Source organism: Indicator indicator, chromosome 11, assembly GCF_027791375.1.
Source record: "Indicator indicator isolate 239-I01 chromosome 11, UM_Iind_1.1, whole genome shotgun sequence".
Classification (NCBI taxonomy): Eukaryota; Metazoa; Chordata; class Aves; order Piciformes; family Indicatoridae; genus Indicator; species Indicator indicator.
In genome coordinates this window covers 254,967-278,322 of record NC_072020.1, presented here as the reverse complement: position 1 = coordinate 278,322, position 23,356 = coordinate 254,967, and the positions used below count along the sequence as shown (strand labels likewise).

Below are 23,356 nucleotides of genomic sequence, written 5' to 3'. Positions count from 1 at the left end.
GTATAGTACGTTGACTGCGATTATTTTGGTATTATAAGACTTTCTTAGACGTTGGAGTATTTTGGGGAAGGACAAATAAGGTTATAAATGGAGCATCCAGGCAGCAGTTTGTACCACCTATCTTAGCGTGTCACGCCTGTGCCAAATAATTTCATTTAAAAGGTCCACAAAAAATCTGCTTTGAGCAGGGTGTCCTCCCTGTGAGGAGCTGTACTAGTTTGTGGCACATCTGCAGTTGTGACAGATGGTGTTGGAGATACTCATGTAGAACTGTTGCATACAGCATCATTTTACAGTATCCTTGAACTAAGGCTGTCAGAATCTGTTATATGTTCCTGTTTCAGGCTGCAGGCACCATGTCCAAATTTTGATGGATATCACTTCAATGTTTTTTTAACTAACTAGTCACAAAGGCATGCAGGAGATCTTGTTCTGCACGGAGGTGGTGAGATCTAATAAATTTACCGTTGAATTTATAGTAGTAGTAGACACTCCTGTTTCTCAGCTGCATGAGTATACAAGCACAGCAGACATAATTCTCTGCTCTGTAAGCAACTATAAACCACGGAACGTTTTTTAAGGGTACAGTCACCAAGAATCTGATTGCCCAAGAAGTCCTGGGTTTTGATTTCAGTTGACCACTCCATCTTAACTGCTTTCTTCCTTACGGTTTTCATTTGTTCTGTAATTAGTAAAATACATTTCTTGTCTGCCTGATGGTTTCCATTTCAGCTGTGTCCTACAGGCTAGGGAGGACATTCTGCTCTCTTGTCACGTTTGACTCTGAAAGAACTAAGACAAGACCCTTGTTCCCATGTGTTTGCTGTAAGATATTTTTGGGGTTGTGTTGTTGTTTGTTTTTTGTTGTTTTTTTTTTTTAATTTTATTTTTAATCCTTTCAAGAAGGAAGTGTTCTGCTGGACTGATTATCTATATGCAGTTAACCTGTCATGTCATATGATCTGCATGATTTGATTATTCAAGATACTTAAGGATTCTGGCAAGCTTCACCTTCTGCTTGGGGTTTTAGGCTTGTAGTGCAGTCTGAACCTGATGACCTTGTTCTTCTGTTTGATAACAAACTTGAGTTCATTCCTTTGCAAAAAGGACTGTCTTGGTAGCACTGTTATCTGCGAGAAAGTGAAAGCAAGGTCCTGTTTTAAAATTACTTTCTTTTTTAGAGTTCCCTCAAGTTTCTGCCCAAGATCTTAACGCATTTTGGGAACCGTATGCCAGTGTGAAACCAACAGGTTGCCCATTAGTATTCTTCCCTGATCCCTTTGCTTGGAATTCAGCGCGTCTTTGCCTGTTGTGCAGGAATAGTTCCATCATTTACTTTGCACAAAAGCAACTGCCCTTCTGCTTACATGACTGTCATGGAAGCTCTTGGTGAAAAAACATTCTTGCTATGATAGTTATTTAGTAATGTCTGGAAGGTTCTTGGGAACTTCCTTTCAGGTAACACAATCCTGGAGGCCCCTTGTGGAACAGTTGTGTAGGTGAGCGCTCTGAGAAGAAGGCTGTTAATCAGTGGAGTTTGGATTTTGCTCTAATGCATGTTTCCTTCATTGTTCTTACTTTTATTTGTTCAAGTTCTTGGAGCTTTGGGACTAAGAAATGCACCTCACTTTCATAGCTCCTCATGTGATTACTGGGAAGCACAAGGTAAATGAATCGCTCAGGGCTACCATGCAAGATAAAAAATAAATAAAAAGACCCCAAAACATCTGGGGCTGATTGCTTGTGGTACATGTGTTAAGGTGAACATTCATCCTGAGGAATTGCATTACCAGGATGCAGGTCTGGTAATTCTATGCATACAACTACTAGAGGATTGTTGCACTAAACATGTTTCCAGTTCCAACACAAAAATATAGTGGAACAAAGCTATTAACTTCGTCAAATTGGAAATTGCTCAGAATTTTTCATTTTTGAAAATTAAAAAACAAGTTCATCTTTGTTTTTATTCATGGTGAAATCCTTGTTCAAAGTCTTGCAGTTTTCCATGTGATGGTTATTCAGGATTTTTGCAAGTTACATTTGGTGTTTGAAAGTAGGCATTGTGAAAGATGCTTATGCCAGTTTGAAAACCTTGAAATGGATTGCATAGATTTAACAGTATTTTGCATTTCTGTAGGTTCCTCAAAAGAAGGAGGAGCTGGAGCTGTGGATGAGGATGATTTTATTAAGGCATTTACAGATGTTCCTACTGTACAGGTGAGATGCTGTATGCACTCAGGTTTGTTTTCAAAAAGATGCTATTTGCATTAGTAAATCCACACAGCTGAGTTGTTGAACATGCTTGTATCTTCCTAGATCTATTTTGAGTAAGTTTTTCTTGAGTGAGGAGTTGAAGTGTGGAAGGCAACCCAAAATGCAATAAGACATAGTTCGAAACACAACAGAAGGACTTTGTGTGGCTTGCTTTTCTTGTTATGTAGTTTCATTCTATTTTTATTTCACAGGATGGTAGTGTAATTATTCATTAGATCTTCTTCTGTAGGCACAAGTACCATTTGCTTTTATGAAGGAGCATTCTACCTCCACGGTACCTGCCATATTAAGGAAATCTGCCTTACCCTGTAAGAGCTTTGTTTTAGTCCTTCTCTAAACCGTTAAGGATTCTTCAGAGGGCAAAACCACAGAGCTCTTATTTATCCCCATTATCTTGAACAGAGCCATCTTCCACAGCACAGGAAATGTGTTGCTTGTAGTTCAGTGCCTTAATATTTCTGTTTTCTTCTCACTCAAGTTGCAAGAAAAGTGAGGTAACTGTATGTTCCTTGCCCAGCACATGCTGGATGACCTAGGAAAGTGGGTCATTCCTTAACTGCAGAGGATGGAGATGAAAGACATGCTCATCCTCGTTAATCTCATATCTCTTCTGAGTTGATAGGAAGAGGTAAGTGAGAAATGTGTATCGCATCTCAAATAACCAGTTTGTTTCATGGATGAGAATGTAAGGAAAACCTGCTGACAAGACAAGGAAAATAAAAAGATTATTTTATTTATTGTTCTTGGGAATAATGACTTCCTGCTGTCCAACTTCATGTTTCTGGTTGTGGACAATTTGTGATCCTTTAAAAAAAAAAAAGTAACAAAAATCCCACATTCTGGGACCACATTAGTTGCTCTGGAAGAGAAGCTTCTATACTAGGCCTGATGAAGAACAAATGTTTATGATCTGCGATTTGCCAAATTTTTCTGAAAGCAAGGGAAACTTGTTAGAATGGGGAGAAGGAGTTCTTTATTATGCCCTTTCCTGTGCCTTCCTGTTTTTATTACCTTTGTGGGTTTTCAGTATTAGCTCCATTGAAAGTAGGAACACTGGACATAGGAAAAGCCAGATCCGGTTCTGAATCAAGCTTATGTGTGTCTGGATTAAACATGCTAGTGTTGACTAGCAGTCCAGTTAGGTCCTCACAGAGGTGTGCACTGTTGTAGTGAGGAAGAGACTTCCTGCTCCAAAAGAGTTGCATTGTGTTGAAATATGTTGGTTGGGTTTCATTATAGTGGTGAGTATGAAAATAAAATTGAGTTGTGGTAATAGTGTAACAGGTTATTGTGAATTAAACTTTTTTTAAATGGAGGTAAGAAAATTCTGTGTGTGATTCAATGTTGATTCCTCAGCTTTTTTTTTTTTGTTGTTGTTGAATATTCGCTACTCTGATATCCTCAAAGACTTACTTAAGATGCGTGTTTATACCTCTTAGTTGTCTGGAATATTTGGGGCATGATTTTCAGAATTATAATTGGATTCTCAGTCTTTTAAAGCTGTTTCCTTCATCAAGTTACCTGGGATATTAACTATATAAATTTTGGGTTGTTTTTTTTTAATCCTTCAGATCTATTCTAGTCGTGAACTTGAAGAAACATTGAACAAAATCAGGGAAATTCTCTCAGATGACAAACATGACTGGGATCAGCGGACTAATGCGGTAAACTTTGGGTTTGGATGGCTGTATTGCATAAAGCATAGGCAGTGGGACACTGTAAAATGTTTTCTTCTTGATGTGAATACACTCTAGATAATTGAATAAATGTTTGTTTTAATTTTTAAACCTTGAATTTCTGTATTACAAAGAAGTTTAAGTATTTAAAAAAGGCTGAAATAATTTCTGCTAATATTTACATGGAAGCATTTTGAAAAGCCATTGTATGTGTTTCAATTGGCCTTTATGCAAAATTACATCTTCTGCAGGTAAACCACTAGAATTAGTCCCTCTTGCAGGTGGCAATTCTTGTTGGATGATGATGAGGATGATGAGACTGTGGAACAGGTTGCCCAGGGAGATTGTGGATGCCCCCTCCCTGGAGGGGGACTGTGCCTTGAGCAACCTGCTCTAGTAGAAGGTGTCCCTGCCCATGGCAGTGGGGTTGGAACTGGATGATCTTTAAGGTCTCTTCCAACCTAAGCCATTCTGTGATGATGGATTCTACCTAGACACTTAAAACGTTTGTGTGAATCTGGCATTTATATTTTTTTGTCACGTTTGTGGTGTCTTAGTGTTTGAAAACAAGTCAGTGAACAGAATTATGTCTTTATAGACTGGGATCTGAGAATTTTTACTTACATTTGGCAATGTAAGTCATAGAATTTCGTCACAACTTTTTTAATTGCTGCCATACATCTCAAAATGCTGTTTTGCTTTAAAGACGTGATTATGTACATTTTTGCAATGAGCTTGTTACTTTTGTCTTTTGGAATGCGTATCGGTACTGTTCTAAACCAGAGTGCCTTTAATTCTTTAGCTGAAGAAAGTTCGGTCATTGCTTGTTGCTGGAGCTGCACAGTATGATGGCTTTTTCCAGCACTTACGGTTGTTGGATGGTGCTTTCAAGCTGTCAGCCAAGGATCTCCGATCCCAGGTGGTCAGAGAAGCCTGCATTACTGTAGCGTAAGTATGTTTGTGCCTTTGTGTGCATCGCCAGACTTGAACAGGAGCTTGACCTGAAGATGCTTTACCGGTGTTGCAGGGATGATTGTCTTGGACTGCTGTATGCTATGACTGATAAGAGACTTGTAGTAGTAGTCTTGCCTGCATTCAAATGGGGGAAAAAACCCCAAATCCAACAACTTCAAAGCTTCAAACTTCTGTGAGATTTTTAGGTTTATATACTCTCAAAGTGTGGTAAAAAATAGAAATACAACAATACTTTCTGTGTACATGAGAATCTTAGCCTTCGCATTGTGATGTTTATTCTTCATTACAAAATGAAGTTGAGTGTTCAACTTACGAATGTGCCTGCTAAGAAAAGTGTGCCACAAATCCCACATTTCTAATGAGGCAAGGGCTTGAAAATCATCCAATTGGAAAGAGAAATGTTTAAAATGTCCAGTGGACTTTGTTATTTGAGATAATACTTGAGATATTTATTAAATCGTTGTTAATAAGTTTTATTTCTTTTTTCCGAAATAGCCATCTTTCAACCGTTCTGGGAAACAAGTTTGATCATGGCGCTGAAGCTATCGTGCCTACTCTTTTTAATCTGGTTCCCAACAGCGCCAAAGTGATGGCAACTTCTGGGTGTGCAGCCATTAGATTCATTATTCGGGTAGGTGTTCCTCTCTCACTTCACTTGCTAGGAGTGTTCAGGTAGTGGCTCTTGGCAGAGATATTTAAAATTCTGAAAGACAGGGTTATAAATCATTCTTTAGTGGGAAAGGTGTTTTTATCACAAATGGACCAATGTTATTTTTTATTAAAACCAATTTGCAGCATTACCACTGTAAAGATGGTGAGACACTGGAACAGGTTGCCCAGGGAGGTGGTGGAAGCTCCGTCCCTGGAAGTTTTTAGGCCAGGCTGGATGGGGCTCTGAGCAGCCTGATCTAGTGTGAGGTGTTCCTGCCCATGGCAGGGGGGTTGGAGCTGGGTGATCTTGAGTTCCCTTCCAACCCTGACAGTTCTATGATTCTGTAAATAGGTGTGAAAAGCAGTGTATTTTCATGGGTTTTTTTTTGGTAATGTAGTAATGGTAAAAGAACAAGTGTATTTAACTGCCTTTTTGGAAAAGATGAAGTCAGACTAGTGGGTCAAGCTCCTGCTGAATCAGACCTTCAAGTGCTTTAAATTGCTTGTGAGCTGGAGATGTATGGCATCAGGTTTCACTTTGCCTCCAACTGTGAGGGCACCAAAATTAGCCTGGCTGTTTCACACACGCCCTGCTGGTGTTCAGGCAAGACAGGACGGAGGGGTTGGATATATGTGCCTGTCCTTCATTAGCAGCTCTTGGGAATCATCTTGGGAATTCATTTTTCACTTCAGATGTCTCTGATAATTTTAGAATTTAGCAACTCTTAATGTTCAAGAGAGTGTCATTGAAGCCACCAAAATACTGTTTCATGCAATTTGTTCTTGGTGCGGAGAGCTGTGGTGCTCTTAATGCTGGACCGTTAGCTGCTCATCACTGTGATCTCATCTGTGGTTTTAATTTTGTACATTGTTGGAAACCTGAATGGTTTAATGTCTTGCACCTTTTATTGCCATTCTCAGTATGTTTTGGTATCTGTACTTAGTCTGCATACCCATGCCTCTAACATGCTCAGACTTCTGCATTACCTTTACATCAGCGCTTGGGCTAAGATCTGTTGGCAGTTTTTCCCCCGGACTCTTAGAGTGTACTGTGAGACGGCTAATGGCACAGTTCACCTTACGAAGGATGATGAAAGTTGTAAGAGAAGAACATAATTTGCAGTAGTTTTAGACGAGCTCAGGCCTGTAAGAAACTAACTCTGCCTTGTTGTTTACAGGAGACAAACCCCAAAAAAGGTAGCATGAGAGAAAAAATCACCAATGATGTTACTGAATTGGCTTTATTGGTTCAGTTCAGAGACAAGCCTACATATCAGCTATAGCTACCCTGACTTTGTTTAAACTTCTGTTGATGTCAGCTTGCACGTATAGAAATGAGAAAATGCTATCTATCCATAGTGTTCAAGTACACAACTAGTGGTGGCTTATATGGGGTGTTCTGCTAAAAAACAAACAAACAAAAAAAACCCAAATCAGATTACAGTGGAAAAAGAAAGAAATACCAGAGTCAAACGAAATGCAGAATTCCTTTGGACTTGTGTCCTTCAGACTAAATTAGTTTCCTAGGAATTGTGCAATTGCTTGAATATTTAGAGCCTAAGCCATCACAGCTTTGGGTGTCAGCATTTCACTCAGAAACTCCTGCCAGCATCCACTGACAGCCAGTTCAGATCCTGGTGCCTGAATATCTAATGGCTGTGAGAGTGAGCTTGTGTGAAGAGGGAGGCTGTAATACACCAGTGATCTTGAACAGCTCCAGCTCATCTTTATGCCTTTATTATGTTTCAGATTTCTTCTCCAATTAGTTCTTATGCTGCAGTCTGATTTCTCGTTCTTGACTGCTAGTGAATCAAGAAATGAGTTTGTTTTTTAAAAAGGAAAACAAGGGGAGGGGGTGTGTGTAATGATGGGATGGCATCATGGCAGAAAACCTCTTCCAGAGGGAGGTGGAATTCAGGTTTGGTGATTGACCTGCAGGGTGGATTGGGAGGAAGCACCTATCATTACATCTTCAAAGGGGTAACAGATGAAATGTGCGGTCTTAAAGCTGAATGAAAGCAAGCCTGAGGCTTTGATTCCATTGCAAAACATTTTCTAGAAATGACTGTGTCAGTAGCTCCAAAGACTTGGAACATAGAGGTTTCTTCATCTGTAAAATTGCTTTATTCTTTCCCTGGTGTTGCTTATAGTTCCCTTTCTGGCAGTCATGTGCCACTTTTGAAATCAAAAGCTACACAAAGCACAAACAACCCCCCTAAAATCCTGTTTAAAAGTTTATCAGTACAAACAAATGCAACTGTGAGGCTCTTCCAGATTTTCAGATTAATTCCCTCCAAATTCAGAAGTTGGCAGTACTCTGAGAGCTGATAAAAATTGTTCAGTACTGTACTTCATAAGAAGGTTTTTGTCACAGGCTACAGCTTCACACTGTACTGAGGACTGGTTTAGAAGTTGTATGTCTAATTGAGGAAGGAATAAAGCAATGGAGTGAAAGTGGATTTGTTGAACCATGTTACCGAGACTCAGAATTAAAATGTTAATATTTTGTGTCTACAGTTAGTTAAGATAAGCTGAAGTGAGACTGCTTTGGTTCTGAAGTGTTGCATTTGGATTTCCTGTAGTTTATTTTATCCACTTCCAGTGGTAGTTCAAGAGTTTTCGTTTCCCATGAGGATGTTAGGTGTTTCCATATTGTGTTACGCTTTTATTATTTTGTTGACGTGGTTTGTGTTAAAAGGAATTTGCCCTTTGTAGCACTGATTGTATTGATTGATCTCTAAAGGAGTGGCCATAGTTTCAGACAGAGTAATTTGCTTTTTGCTCTGTAACTGATTTTTAAGACTGCATATCTATTGCTTTTTTCCTCTGGCAAAACTAACATAACATCAGCTTACAACTCCTTTGAGCACATAGTTACCTTTAAGCCTAGATGACTCCTGACAGCTAAATATGACACACCATAATGTGATTATTGATGGCACAGCAAGTGCTTTTTGCTTGACATTTTGGAGAAAAATAGGTTGAATCAAAGGATGTGCTAGCAGCAGTCTTAGTAAGATTCCACATTTTGGTTCAGCAAGCATTTTAAATGATTGCAGTTTTTGTTTTATTGCTATTTCTGTTTGACTTAATTAGCACAGTACAAATTCAAGAATTGTGTTGTCATTAACAGCTTTATCTTTTTCCTCTTTCTTTTCTCTCCAGCATACCCATGTGCCACGACTCATACCTTTAATAACAAGCAACTGTACCTCAAAATCAGTTGCAGTTCGAAGGTGAGTGCCTATTAATAGCGAATTATCAAAGGTGTTGCTTTTTAGAATTTGGTGATCATACATTGAAAATAAGCAGATTTGAAGTTTGTGGCCCTTAGCTCTGAGTACAGAGAACTGTTATCCAGTAAACTACAAAAAACTGAATTTCAGTGAACTTCAGATGATATTGAGGAATTGTGCTTTCTACTGGGTACTTCCTAATGGTGGTACTTTCCATTGGGGGATTCCCATGGATCCTTCTGCCTATTTTTTCTAATATAAAAATATTTCTAACACTTGTTGAAAAAATACCTTGAGATTTAAAACCAGAAGGGAGGAGAAAAAAAAAAAAAAAAGAAAAAGCTGTAGCTGAAGCAGTGTTGTTCAGTTTAATGAGAGCAAACACCACTGGTGTTGACAGCACACGGGAGATGTGTCTTTGCGAAGGACCAGCCTGAGCCTCTTAGTTACTGTGAGGGCCAGACTTGACAGGCCGGGTGAGGTTAACTCTTGATGAAGCACTGCAGCCTGCTGCATGCAGTGTGTGCCAACACCTTGCTGTCTTGATGCTAGGAGGACTTAGTAGCCTCTCTGCAATGCAGTCTGAATGCACGGAATTAGGTTGTGTGACATTTGCCCATAACAGTAAACCTACTGTGGTGGGAACTGAGGTTGAGAGTGACTGCTGCCTTAGATAGGATGTGCTGTCTCAACATGTTGCCATGTTTAACAACTGTGGTGCATCTTCATCTTGCTGTTTTTCTAATAAGATGACATTTGAGCATTCGGATTTGCTCTTGACAAGATTAATTGGTTTCTGGTTAATGGTGTGATTTTTCTGCACAGAATCTCATGGAAGCAGGTAATGCTGTTTCTGGACCCACGCTAGCCCTGAGAGTGATATAGCTGTGTGTATACAAGAAATAGCTTGAGTATCTAAACTATTTGCTCTGAGTTTAAGCTCTCCTTGCATCCAGAACAAGTAGTATCTCAAGCCAGATTGTACTCACCTGTCCTAACATCTGGTTTGACTGCCAAACAATTTACAGGGCTTCAGTGCTTCCACTTAGCACAGCTTTGCTTAGGAACATCAGGCTGTAGGTAACTTTGGTCCTTACAGTTTGTGATCCGTTTTCTTGCCATGCCTCTCAGGTGTCTAAAGGATTTGGGGAGAATAAGAATAAAATCTGCCTCAACAGCACAGATCAAAGATGCAACAAAACCACAGAAAGTAACAGTTGTAGGCAACAGAGTGTACTTTTTTTTTTTTTTTTTTGGAAGACTTACCTACACCTTTCTAATCCATGTTGCTTTGATTTCGTCACTGGGCTTTATCTTCAGACATATTTTAAATTATGCATTCTCCTAGTGGCTGTCTGCCAAATTGTCAGGAGTTCTGGATTAATGAATGCAGTTACATAACTTGGTTTGTACAGTGCCAGCAAATCATTATGAGTGCTTTCTGTATGCAGAGCCCTGTGCTAAAGGTCTTGGGTTTTCCTTTATGCTACATACAGATGAATGGGTGGAAATAATTTTTGAGAGACTGTGGCAGAAATAGACTACCATAGAAACGTCATGTTGTGACTCAGCAGATGAAATTTTTTTTATATTAAAATTCTATGCTTCATACGACTTTCATGTTTTCCTGATTTTTGTCTGTTACTTAGGGCAGATAAAACTTACATAGCTTGTGTGTAACAACATGATCTGAGCTACAGATGGTTAATTGAACCACATGGATTTTTTTTTTCAAGTTTAGAATTAGTGAAGTCTTCATGGTTGCTTTCTCTGCAGAATATTTTAATTTTGCAATAGGGTGATGAATGTCCTTACTTGACAGGTAGACATGCTTTTATGTATTCATTTCCCTCAGGGGGGAAGAATAACATTACTGTTTATATATACTGCAAGCACATTAGAGAAATTAATATTAATTGTAAGTCTTTGTTCTGTCTTTTTAGGCGTTCCTTTGAATTTTTAGACCTGTTGTTACAAGAGTGGCAGACACATTCGTTGGAAAGGTAGGGGCCACTGTTCTTTTTCCCAGAGAATAAACTGCTAATGTATTTTTAGATAGAAATCTTTTCACTGAATCCTTTTAATTGGCTTACGTTGCTCAGTGTTGGCCAGCATTCCTAGCACAGACAGCCTTTCTAGCACAGCAGGTCATGTGGCTCATTGGAATGCTAGAAAGGAGGAAAGTTGTATGCTTCAGCCTGTATTTCGTGTTGCCTCCTTTCCACACTCTCTGCCTCTTTTCCTGTATCACGTGAGCAGTGCACACCACAGTTTCGCTTGTATCACTTATCCCATGCAGCAAAGATACACAGGAATGATCTGTCCTCTCCTGGAAGGAGAAAATGTGTAGAAGAGGGCAAGTTGGACAGGCTGGAGGACTTTTTCTGGTAATGATTAAGAGCATGCTGTACCTTCTCTGGATAGATAGAAAAATAATACACACATCAATTCTGCAGAACATACAATGTAAGCACAGAATCAGAGCAAAGGGACTGCAGGGCCTCCAGATAAGTCTCTGAAATGCTCATCCAGATCCAGTCACTTCAAGGAACTTCTGAGAAAGGGAGTAATGTGGCATCACTTGATTTGTGTGTGTATATTAAAGAAACAAACAAACATCAAAACCCCAAACAACACTCTCTCCTCCAGGAAAACAAAATAAAAGAAAAACCACAAAGCAAAAACCAACCAACCAAACACCAACACAAAAAACCCCCAGAACTCAAAACATGTCTTGAGTTAAAATCTGTTTATCATCACAATTTTGGGTTGTTCTAATGGAGGTCTTGCTGTTCTGTGAGCACATGCTGAGGTTCAGAACTCATAAGCCAAAAGATTCCAGAGGTGAATTTTCAGGAAAGCAAACTCACTCTTAAATATTTTCTTACCATTAGTAGAGGGAATTGTTTTTCCATTTCATGGAAGTAGGTGTCTTAAAAAAGATAACTTTTAAGTGCCACAGGTGGGTATATAAAGTAGATTACAGTTCTTGTAGGCTGAAGGAGGAAGCTTACCTAAACCTTTACAGAAGTGTCATCAGTGTGTTTAACCATGTGTTTGCTTCATATCTGAGATGTGTTTGACTTAGAGAAAGGTTCAAATGTAAGACCTTATTACTTAAAACTTGGAGTAGCAAAATGGCTGCTAGAAGAATATTTGTCTTTTAGGCATGCAGCTGTCTTGGTTGAAACAATCAAGAAAGGCATTCATGATGCTGATGCAGAAGCAAGAGTGGAGGCCAGAAAGTGAGTTTTGACTACATTTTACTCGGAAAAAATTTTATGTTTTACATCGATTGGTAGAGGGCTCTAATGCGAGGTGAGTGGCTAACTGTGGCTGAAGAGGAGGACACAAGTGAGATCAAAAATTTGTTTCGATGCTCAGAGTCCTGAACTAAGACCTCATTTCTTTTGGAGAAGACATTCTGCAAGTTGAGGCAGTTAATGCTGTCAGCCAGCATTTGAGGCTTCTGCTGAAAGAGGAGTCGTAAAGGTTTGATACTGCTGCGTAGTCATTCATACCCCCTCCTTAAGTCCTCAAACACACTGAAATGCTACTTTGACTACAGAATGGGCTAGCAAATACTTTCTCTTACTTCCCTACGGAATCAGTAAGTGAATGTGACAGTTTCAGATAATAGATTTCTGTTATTTTGAAAAGATTCATTCTTTGTGGCTCGTTCATTTTTGATGTGATGAGCAGCATTGTATACATTCTATGTTTTCAGTGTGAGTTCCTTTGTATCCCATCCCTGGTTCATTCTGTAATCTTTACTTCCTCACTCCATACTTTGAAGAAAACATGCCTATGGTTATTCTATTGTTTTGCAGGGCTTATCTGGGTCTTAGAAATCACTTTCCTAGTGAAGCTGAGACTCTGTACAATTCTCTCGAGCCACCCTATCAAAGAAGCCTCCAGACCTACTTGAAGAATTCTGGCAGTGTAGCATCCCTCCCTCAATCAGACAGGTCATCCTCCAGCTCACAGGAGAGCCTCAAGTAAGAATCACTTTAACTATTTCTGAGCCTGTAAACAAAAAATGTTTTTCCAAAGCCACTCAGCCAGACTTCCGTGGTGTTCAGAAAAGCTGCCATTGTATTTTGTCATTATTAATTTTTAAAAATAAAATCTTTTACTGCATTTTGCAATATGGCAATATTACCACAGCCAGGTAAAGAAGGGCAGTCATTAACTGGGTTTTAGCAGGCACTTCTCATTCATGTATTTCTTTCTTAAGAGCCTTTAAGAGCTAAAATATCTTCAGAGTTCACATATTAATGTCCAGCAGTCTGGCGCAATGAGTGAGTCTAGGAAAAAGAAATAATGCTGTTATTCCTTTTCTAGTGTGGAACATCTGAACTTTGTGTTAGCAGAGTGTGCCTATTGGTAGCCAAAGGATGCATGTTTTGTCATGATGTAATTTTATAAAATTGGTTTATTATTTTATTTATTGTTTTTTTCCAGTCGGCCTCTATCTTCCAAATGGTCTGCAGCCAGCTCATCAAGCCTTGCAGGCAGAGGTAAGGGTGGCTGCAGTATAATGCAGTGCACACAAATTTTCTTTCATGTTCTTTGAATTAAAAGTTTTAAAGGCAGCTTAAAATTTTATTGAAGCATTTACTCTGTTTCCAAGTTGTATAACAGTATGTAACACTGCGAACTGCATGTGGAGCTAAGATGGCCTCATGCTCACTTTATTTTATGTATTTTCAGTTGTGCAAGTACAACACACAATTTGCTATGTATTGGTGTCAATCAATGGATCATCTGTCTTGGAGTTTTGTTTTGGAACAGTAACTCAATGAAACAAAACATTATTTTCTGATCTATTCATGATTACTAGGCTTACAGCAACTGGAAATGACCCTTTCATCTCTTGCTGTGTAGTTGCTGCTCTTTATAAAAAAATCCAAAACAACAACAAGAACAAAACCACAGCTTTGTAATTCAAAAAGTTTCTACCGAGTTTTCAGAATTAAATATTTTCATTTTCACATAATGTCTTTATAACCCTTGTGGTGTAAACACAGGAACTGCATTTTACAAGTGGCCAGTAATTGAGTGTCCCTGTTTTTTTGGATACTGAAACTATTCAGGTGGAGTCAAGTTTTAAAGACATAAACCAATGGTTAAAATTGAGTGAAGCAAATAGTTAATGTTCAGTAAATAATAGGAGGTGAATATAAGAACACAGCAGTAAAGTAGACCCTAGAGCAATTCAAAATATGTGTTCAGCTTGCTTCTGGCATTATCTTAGCTACTAAATGTGGGAGTATTACATACATCACAAGGGATGCTGTGAATTACCTTAGGTTTGTGAAGCATTCAGTAATGTAATAGATGACATGAATGTTGAGAATTGTGCCATTGGTACTAGGGTGGGAGCATGCAGTTTGTATTAGAATACTAAAATTTCATGCAAAGTGAAGATAATTGTAAAATAGGCTGTTATTTAAATATCTGAATTTCATGCCAACACCAGCTCCAGTTTGTTCCTTAACCTCAGTAGCAATTTATTTAATATTAACTTGACCTACGCTTTTTTACGTTCTTTTCTGTGCTTTCTGCAGGTATGCTGCAGTCGTAGAGAATGTTTATCTTTTGAACGTAGTTGTATTCTTTCTCAAATGATTTTGTAAAGCTGTTGTATTCATGGTAGTTTCAGCTGTCAGCAAGGGTGTGTCAAGCCCAGGTACTCTGCAGAGGTCTCGCAGTGACATCGATGTGAACGCTGCGGCTGGTGCCAAGGCTCGCCATGCTGCCGGGCAGGCAGCCGGAGCTGGGCGCTTCTCAGCATCTGGCCTGCCTCCGGGCTCCTACGCTTCGCTAGGTAAGGGAAACATCTTCATGGTACGGTCCAATAGTGTGATCACAAAGTTAGGGCAAAATACTTCTGCATTTGAACAATCATTGGGCTTAGTAGCATAGGAGTATGGCAGAAGTGCAGGTGTTTGAAGTAAGTTACCAGCTTTGTTATGTTTTGTTGTGCTGCAAGAATGCTGATGCAAAGAATGTGTCCATACTGTGCTCTTTAAATGCATTAATCATGAATTAATATTCATTATTGGAAGGGGCAGTACCCTCACTTAAAAGCAGGTGGTGAACATAGCTTTTTTGTGCCCAGAATTAATAGGGAAATGAGCTTTAGGACTCTTGGATTTTCCTGTTTTCTCAGCTCTTTAGCTGACTGTTTTGTGACACTGAAGTGACATTCTGGCAGTTAAGTGGTGGCTTGTTTGTGTAACACAGAAGTGCTTTATGCAAAAATATACACCATTGATTTCCAAGATTCTCCCTAAGCATGTTGATGGAACTACATTTATGTTTTTAACTAGTGGAGTCTTCACCGACAGCAATACTTGCTCTTAGATATAGAAAGTGCAGAAAAATGTTCAGTGGTAGTGGTGGTAGAACCTCCAGTAGGTGGATAGGAATAAAGGCACATTTTTGTTCCTTTTGGGTTTGGGTTATCTATACAGTAGGGATGGCAATGGGGAAGGGGGGGGAGTGAGGTTCTGTCTTCACAGAACTTAGGGCTTATTTTTCTTATGTGCCGGCTGGATCAACAAGGAGGCATGTCCTCGGTATTGCTGAAAATCACAGGAGAGGCAGAGAAACCGTATTTTCTTTAAGTTCTTAAGATTTAGCTCATGTTTGGAGAGATGCCAGGACACACTTAGGTGATTGTTTTCATAGGTTTTGGTTGTGGTTTTTTGTAATCGAAGTTTAAGTTCAAAACTATTTTGAATTCGTTGATTCTTTTGTTCTTGGGGCCTACTTCAAGTGGTTTGTGCACCGTTGATGGTAGGATGAAATGTAGAATGTGAGCTGCGATGAGTGAAGGGAAGCTTTGCTGCTCCAAAGACTACTTTCGGGTGTGGGCTCCCTCTAGTGCCCACAGCGGGGAAAATCTGCTGAGTAGCAGCTGGACGGCAAAGTTGGGCTGCTCCAATTTGCTTGCTGGAGATATGCTTGTGATCATCACTTGAGGAGTTCTCTGTTATTGCTAACTTCATTACCTACAAGCCTCAAATACGTGGGATGATTATTCTCCAAGATCAGTTTAGTGCTTGGTCTCATTTGGTGTGCAACAGGGCATATTCTGAATCTCAGACAAAGCTGGAGATCAGCTCTTGTGAGAAATAAGTGACACAGAGCATGGTGGTAGAAGGAAATACACCTCAAATGGAAGACAGAGAGAGACATCTCTCTGTGTTAATTTGTTGTCTTGGTGCTGCTGAAGTGAAGGGACTGTTTGGTCTTAAGAGTTTGACAGAAAATTAGCTCTGATTGGAGCATTGGTTTGCTTTCAGAACATGTTAAGCAATATGTGATGTGTGCCCTGAATTTTGTAATCCAAGGTTGAGAAGGACTCAGAGATTCTTCAGGGAAGTAAACAGTGGTGGGTTTATGCAGGAGAAAAACAGAAATGTTTTATAGTTGATAGGTTTGTGGGGGTGCTGGAGAGGCAGTAAGTCCAGGCCATATTCTTTTGAAGGTTTTGAGGAAATGGAAAGTTTTGCCTTGCTATAGCAGATGTAGTCACTTGTGGAGAAGAATACAATGGTGGTTGGAAATGGCAAAATAATGGGATACTAGCAATGTATAGTAAAGTCAGATCCTATTACAGGTGGTATGAGGGCAGTCAAGGAGAGCAAGGCTTGCTTACAGTTACACAAAAGCCAGGTTGATCTTGACTCACATTGCAGTTCTTGGATAGCTGTAAGGTAATTTAAATGAGACATACCTGTCCACTTTTACTAATGTAGAGAGTAACTGTTGTGTGTTAGGCTATGGATTAATCGGTGAGTCCACTTCAGAATATTGTTTGCTCTTAGTTTTCAAGAGGTAACCATAAAAATGAATGGAATGTGAACCCAAACAAGTACCAGGTGTCAGAAAATGTTTCTAAACTTCCCACTCTGCCCATTTTAAGGGGCTTGCCCATGTTAAATTCAAATATGGCAATTGAAATGACAGATTTGTCAAGATAATGCTGACCGTAGTACTAAAATGCCTAGAAAACGCTTTGCACAGCACAGGTGTTGCAGTCAGTGGGAAAATGAGTAACATTGTTCCCTCTGCAACTTTAATTGACTTCCATTTTCACCCTTACTTACAGAGAAACATCCCCTTTTTGGCTTAAACACCTGCAAATTTAGATCTTAGGGCATCACAACAAGTTCATGGGCTAGTCATCTGCAGTCGTCTCTGCTTGTCTCTTCCCATTTTCTTGTTAATAGAACTACTCTTACTTGCTTACCTGTTTTTCAGGGTGGTTTTTAAAAGATTGTTCTAGAAGCATGAGGACATTCTCTAGTTACTCTAAATGTTGATTGACTTTGTCCTTAAGAATTAATGTCCTTTTTGAGGAGACTTGACCTGTAATAATATGTCTCATGATAAATATTTTAATTTTGATTGTTATTCTGAATGTGTATACACTGGCTTCCAGCTGAACTAGTAAATCTTTAATGCTTTTAGATCAGGAGTATTTTCTATTTGTCACTTGTCTTTATTGTGAGGTCTTTTTCCTTCCTGTCCTTTACCCCAGGTGGAATGTGATGCTTATTAGTAAATTTTATTAATAAATAGTAATATTGTGATTCAGTAATCATATAAATATGTACTGATGCTTCAATAACTGACATCAAGAATGAAATGGTTTATAAATATTTTGCTGTCAGAATTGGCTCAAATCTGGGTGATAGGGAGAGATTCAGCATCTCTCTGCAGGGTACTTGTACCCTCTACTGTAATTTTGTACCTTGCACTGGAAGAAACCAGCCTTACTTAAGGTAGCCTGTACGAGTGTGAATTAGATAAACATGTCTGCTGTATTTAATATTAATGTGTTTTCCTTAATTAATGTTTTATGACTCTGCTGTGAACACCTTTATTCTAACACACTAAGTTTTCCATGTTTCTTTGCCTGCTTTTTCAACAAAGAGGATACTTCTGACAAGATGGATGGTAAGAAATTGTTTAGTCTGTCCCCTAATTCTATTAAATATTTAATACTGTCTTTTACGTAAAATTGTTTAATATTTGTTTATTTACAAAACACTGTGCTGTTTTCATTAACCTCTATGTAATCTTGATGTCTTCATATATGTGTTGTTACTGCTGTTCTTGTCAATGTTTCTAACAGTTGGTCTGTGTGAGCAACAGAAACTTCATCAGAAATTGTATGTCACTCCTCTTTTTTAAAAAAAAGCTCTATTAATTATAGAGCAATTCCATAATCAATCAATATATGTCTGTTTTTTTTTAACTAGCTCTAGTTCCATTCTGTTTCATAGTTATACCTATAAGGTAAAAATTTTGACTTTTTGGTAGTAAATTGGAGAGCAGAAGATATTTGACCTCATTACTAAGGATTATAAAAAAGCCCCCATATATTTAAAATCTTGTTTTGAATGCACTCTTATAAAAATCTTGCCTAGCTATATCACTTAGAAGTGCCTGTAAGACCTGTAACACTCTGTCTGTATTTCTGTTAAAGCATAGTTTAAGGAGGACCTACCATGTAAAATAGTCTCCCAAGTATTCTTTCAGTTTCAGTGCTTACTTTTTCTTAATTCACTGTATTAAACACGTGGAGGGAATGTTTATCCCAACTGCAAAGCGATTGAGACTTGGGCTTCTCATAGCAGTTGTCTCGTTCAAGTGTGTGTTAAGTAATGCTTCCCATATCATAAAATGACAGAGTCTCAGCTCGATGCCTAATAATTCAAATTGATTACTATTCCTGGGGAATAGTTAACCTAGTCAGGTATGTTTGCTGCGTACTTGAGAATTGCTGTGACATGGTTAGTAACAGTACATGCTTTGAAGAATTAGTAGTTTACTGGAAGCAAAGCAGGCAGTGTTTTTTGTGGAATGGAAGATCTCTAGATCTCCAAAGCCCAGAAACCTGAGCACAGATAATCCTTTAGATGGGAGAGACTATTTGGAAGAACGTGAGGCAGTTTTGAATGTTGCAGATGGTAAGCCAACCTCTAATAAGGGGAGTTGTAAGGAATGTCTGTCTTGCTTATTTCTGTATCAGATTTCCTTATGCTGCATAGAATAGAATTTACTTATAACTCTCTGTGCTGAACACTTCATCTTGAGCTTTTTCACATTGTTACCAGCAATAAAGGTTCTTAGGGCCACATGTACAGGCTTCTTCCTTCGTTCAGATCAACAGGCACAACTGGTGGTGTCCCACACATATGTTTAAGAAAAGTAGGGGAGGTGCAACTGGCAGAGGAGGTTGCTAAACCCCTCTCTATTATATTCCAAAAGTCCTGGCAGTCTGGCGAAGTCCCCACTGACTGGAGAAGGGGAAACATTACTCCCATTTTCAAGAAGGAAGAACCAGGGAACTACAGGCCAGTCAGTCTCACCTCTGTGCCCAATAAGATCATGGAGCAGATCCTCCTGGAGGCACTCCTGAGACAGAAGAATAGTGAAGAGGTGATTGGGTACAGTCAGCATAGGTTTACCAAGGGCAAATCCTGCCTGACAAACCTGGTGGCCTTCTATGACAAGGTCACAACATCAATAGATGAGGGGAGAGCAGCTGATGTCATTTACCTGGACCTGAGCAAAGCCTTCAACACTGTCCCACACCACATCCTGGTCTCCAAACTGGTGACATATGGGTTTGATGGGTGGACCACAAGATGGATAAAGAACTGGCTTGATGGCCGCAGTGAAAGAGTGGCTGTCAATGGCTCCATGTCCCAGTGGAGGCCAGTGACAAGCAGAGTCCCTCAGGGCTCAGTCCTGAGACCAGCCTTGTTCAACATCTTTGTCGGTGCTATGGACAGAGGCATTGAGTGCACCCTCAGCAAGTTTGCAGATGACACCAAGCTGTGTGGTGCAGCAGACACGCTGGAGGGAAGAGATCCATCCAGAGGGACCTGGACAGGCTGGAGAGGTGGGCACAAGCCAACCTCATGAGGTTCAACAAGACCAAGTGCATCTGGGTCGAGGCAATCCCAAGCACAAATCCAGGCTGGGCAGTGACTGGCTAGAAAGCAGCCCTGAGGAGAGGGACTTGGGGGTGCTGGTGGACGAGAAGCTCAACAGGAGCTGTCAATGTGCACTTGCAGCCCAGAAAGCCAACCAGATCCTGGGCTGCATCAAGAGAAGTGTGGCCAGTAGGGCCAGGGAAGTGATTCTCCCCCTCTACTCAGCTCTGGTGAGACCCCACTGGAGTACTGCATCCAGTTCTGGAGCCCCTATTACAAGAGGGATCTGGAGGTGCTGGAAGGTGTCCAGAGAATGGCCACCAGGATGATGAGAGGGCTGGAGCACCTCTCCTATGAGGACAGACTGAAAGAGTTGGGGTGTTCAATCTGGAGAAAAGAAGGCTCCGAGGTGACCTTATTGTGGCCTTCCAGTATCTGAAGGGGGCTACAAGAAAGTTGGGGAGGGACTTTTTAGGATATCAGGTAGTGATAGGACTAGGGGGAATGGAACAAAGCTGGAAGTGGGGAGATTCAGACTGCACGTGAGGAAGTTCTTTACCATGAGAGTGGTGAGAGCCTGGAATGGGTTGTCCAGGGAGGTGGTTGAGGCCCCATCCCTGGAGGTGTTTAAGGCCAGGCTGGATGAGGCTCTGGCCAGCCTGATCTAGTGTGTGGTGTCCCTGCCCTTGGCAGGGGGTTGGAATTAGATGATCCTTGTGATCCCTTCCAACCCTGACTGATTCTATGATTCTATTCTAAGACAACTGATCAAAATAAGTGGTTCTAAAGGCTATCTGTATGGATGATGTGTGAAACAGTGAACACAGCTTGGATCTTTAGCTATGGTTATATGATACAGTTACTCTGATCTAACCAGCACCAGGAGGAACTAATCCTTTTTCCTTTCCAAGTGACTAATCTTGGCCACATGTTTTTTTTCTTTGTAATACTCCATTATTGATCAGAGTAAGTGAAAGTCCTGAAAACTGATAAACTGAAATTAAGCAGTGTTCTATTATTTAGCTTTTGGAGCTGGCAGTGAGCATTCAGCTATGCAAACTAAATGGGCACTCAATGGCAGAGAGGAAGGAGAAGCAGAACCACCAGCTGTTAGCCTGACTTAAGTGTTGCATTAGACACCCCCCCTTACCCAAACCCTCCCCCACCCCCCTAAGATCGATTTCTGGGAGAATGTTGAATCTGGAGGGGTAGGTTAGGCTTGGTTTGTTGTCTTGTTTGGGTTTGGTTTTGGGTTTGGTTTGTTTTTTTTTAACATAAACTGGCAAATCTTATCTGGGAAACTTAAGCACTCCTACCTACATATTAGTGTAACTGAGTTTTGTGAAGAAGCATTGAAATTTTAACTGAATTAATTTTTTTAGAGGGAGTTTTAAAAAATAGTACCTTGAAGATAGTGTAGCATAGAAAGCCATAGCTGGATTTGCTGATAGAATAATTAGGTTCAGGCTAACCAAAGGCACTAACAGACATTTTACTCAATGTAGGTCTCTTACAAAAAGAAATGGTGGTTAAAACAAAAATGAAAATACCCTTTGATACTGTGTTTTTTACTTTTAACATTTTTATCACTACTAATACATGGTTTATTACATAATCATATTTGTTTCAGAGGAAGCACTACTGTTTAGATACCTTTCCATCACTTCCTAGGTACTTATGACAGTAAAAAGATTCATCCAATTCCTGTTTTACCAGAATCAAGCCTTGTTAAGCTTGGCATACTTGTTCAAGTGTGGTCTGGTTTCAGCAAGGTCGTATTGCTCCCACTTCACTGAGCAAAACTTGATCTCATGCATGTAGATTTTCAGAGTGATCATGGCAGTTCCCATTACATTTTCACTGTCCAGTGTGGGAAACACTGTCCTTGTGCTTTTATTCTGAAGAGCTTACGCTAAAATGTTTTTCATGTCTGCTTTGATCTATCTGTGTCATTTTGTTGACTTACAGATTTTTGGTTTTTTGGTGTGTGTTTGTGATTTTGTAACAGGTTTGGAAGGCAGTGCTCTATATGTTTTATTCTTGTAAATCACTATCAGTATAGTTTGGATGTTTCTTGATAATTTTGCTTCAGTTCAGTAATGGACTTGCAACACAAACTTAGACTTCTTGATAATTTGTCAAGATTAATCTCAAAAAGGAATTGGACAAACAGTATTGTTTGGAATATCATGTATTTTATTATTTTTTCTGTTTAGGAACAGCTTCTGAAGATGGTAAGAAAGTATTTTGTTAGAAGAGCTAATATTTTCAGCTTCATATTTTCATTGATATAAGTTAAGCTTTAAAAGTAGATTGTGGTCTTTTTGGGGCTTTGTGGAGGTTCATAATTCCAGATATCTTACACATCTAATACTTGGTTGTCGTGTAGTGGTTTTCAAATTCTTTCACTTTTATTTTAATCCTCAAGTTACTTTAACATTTGTAGTGTGAAAGTACAGGAGCTTTATAATTTTGCATTAGTTTTTTAAAGCAAATCTTGTCACAAAGTAGTTCATCAAATGTGTTCATGCTCTGGGGAAGCAGGTGCTACTATTACTCATCTCTTTCAGGTTGGGAAATTAATTTTCAGTATGCTATTAACATTTAAACCTGTCATTAGTGGATGGAAGCTGAGACTTCAAGTGAGTTAGCAGTTGGTTTGCCTCACAAATACAATATTTTACCTTGATAAAATTAAACCAAGTTCCAAGCAATAATTTAACATAGTATTGAAATAGTGGCACTCTGTATTCCTGAGGTTTTGGCCCACATTCTGGACGCAGTTACATACCTTGTAGTCTCACAGCACTGCCATTGCACAGGGATAACTAGTAGAGTTTGGACTAGTTGATCTAACCAGCGTATTGGTTTCTACTAGCTTAGTGAAACTCCTTAGCTTATTGAGACTCACTAGCTTAGTGAGACTCCTTTATCCTGAGTCTCTTCTTATAGACTCTCATCTATGCCTATTCCCTCTACTTGGATGAATAATATTAACTTGATTGGTCTCCACATTCTGCTGTGGAAAGCCTAAAGAGGCTAGAACTAAATAACTGTGTACCTAATTTTTCTGGGTATAATATTGATTCAGGATGCCTAGAAAGTACTTTAATTATGCTTTTTGTAAAAGTGGATTACTCATTAAGCTAGATCCACCCTGCACAAGCTTTTTGGGTTTTGCTCTTACAAGAATTGTGGTCAGCATGACTTTGTTGTTTGAGAGGTTGGCTTAGGAAATGTAGTACGCAACTCTACTATTTCCCTTTATGAGTAGTCTTTCAGTTACCTACAATTCATCCAGCTGGGGTCTTCCTTTCTTTTGGAATTCCATTGTGTGCTCTGGGTGGTGAGAGGAGTGTGGCTAAATGCAGGAGGTTGTAACCCAAAACCGAAACAGTTTGGTGTTCTTGGGAGAAGAGAATCTGTTATTTTAGTGGGAGATACTCGGTTTAATCTGTCTTTTTGTCAGTTCTCCTCGCTGTTGAGGAGAGCAGCATTTCCCTATATCTTTTGTCACTGAGAAAGGACTTAAGCATACTTAGGCTTGGGAAAAGCCTTGGGAAACCCTGTAGAAGTTTGTATG

At 39.5% G+C, this 23,356-nt stretch overlaps 1 protein-coding gene across 35 annotated transcripts in view; it reads left to right on the top strand.

Moving 5' to 3' along the window:
• CLASP2 (cytoplasmic linker associated protein 2) overlaps positions 1-23,356 on the top strand; it is a 154,285-nt gene that overhangs the window by 88,899 nt on the left and 42,030 nt on the right. For 27 of the 35 annotated variants that reach the window (XM_054385194.1, XM_054385199.1, XM_054385189.1 and 24 more), the window contains 12 exons: positions 2,138-2,217; positions 3,846-3,938; positions 4,753-4,898; positions 5,421-5,556; positions 8,742-8,812; positions 10,756-10,815; positions 11,980-12,057; positions 12,643-12,810; positions 13,277-13,332; positions 14,472-14,642; positions 17,762-17,785; positions 21,990-22,007. In XM_054385194.1, coding sequence (XP_054241169.1) covers positions 2,138-2,217; positions 3,846-3,938; positions 4,753-4,898; positions 5,421-5,556; positions 8,742-8,812; positions 10,756-10,815; positions 11,980-12,057; positions 12,643-12,810; positions 13,277-13,332; positions 14,472-14,642; positions 17,762-17,785; positions 21,990-22,007 — 1,101 coding nt within the window. The remainder of the gene's footprint in view (positions 1-2,137; positions 2,218-3,845; positions 3,939-4,752; positions 4,899-5,420; positions 5,557-8,741; positions 8,813-10,755; positions 10,816-11,979; positions 12,058-12,642; positions 12,811-13,276; positions 13,333-14,471; positions 14,643-17,761; positions 17,786-21,989; positions 22,008-23,356) is intronic. The other 8 variants (XM_054385195.1, XM_054385190.1, XM_054385202.1 and 5 more) reach the window with 2 other exon arrangements.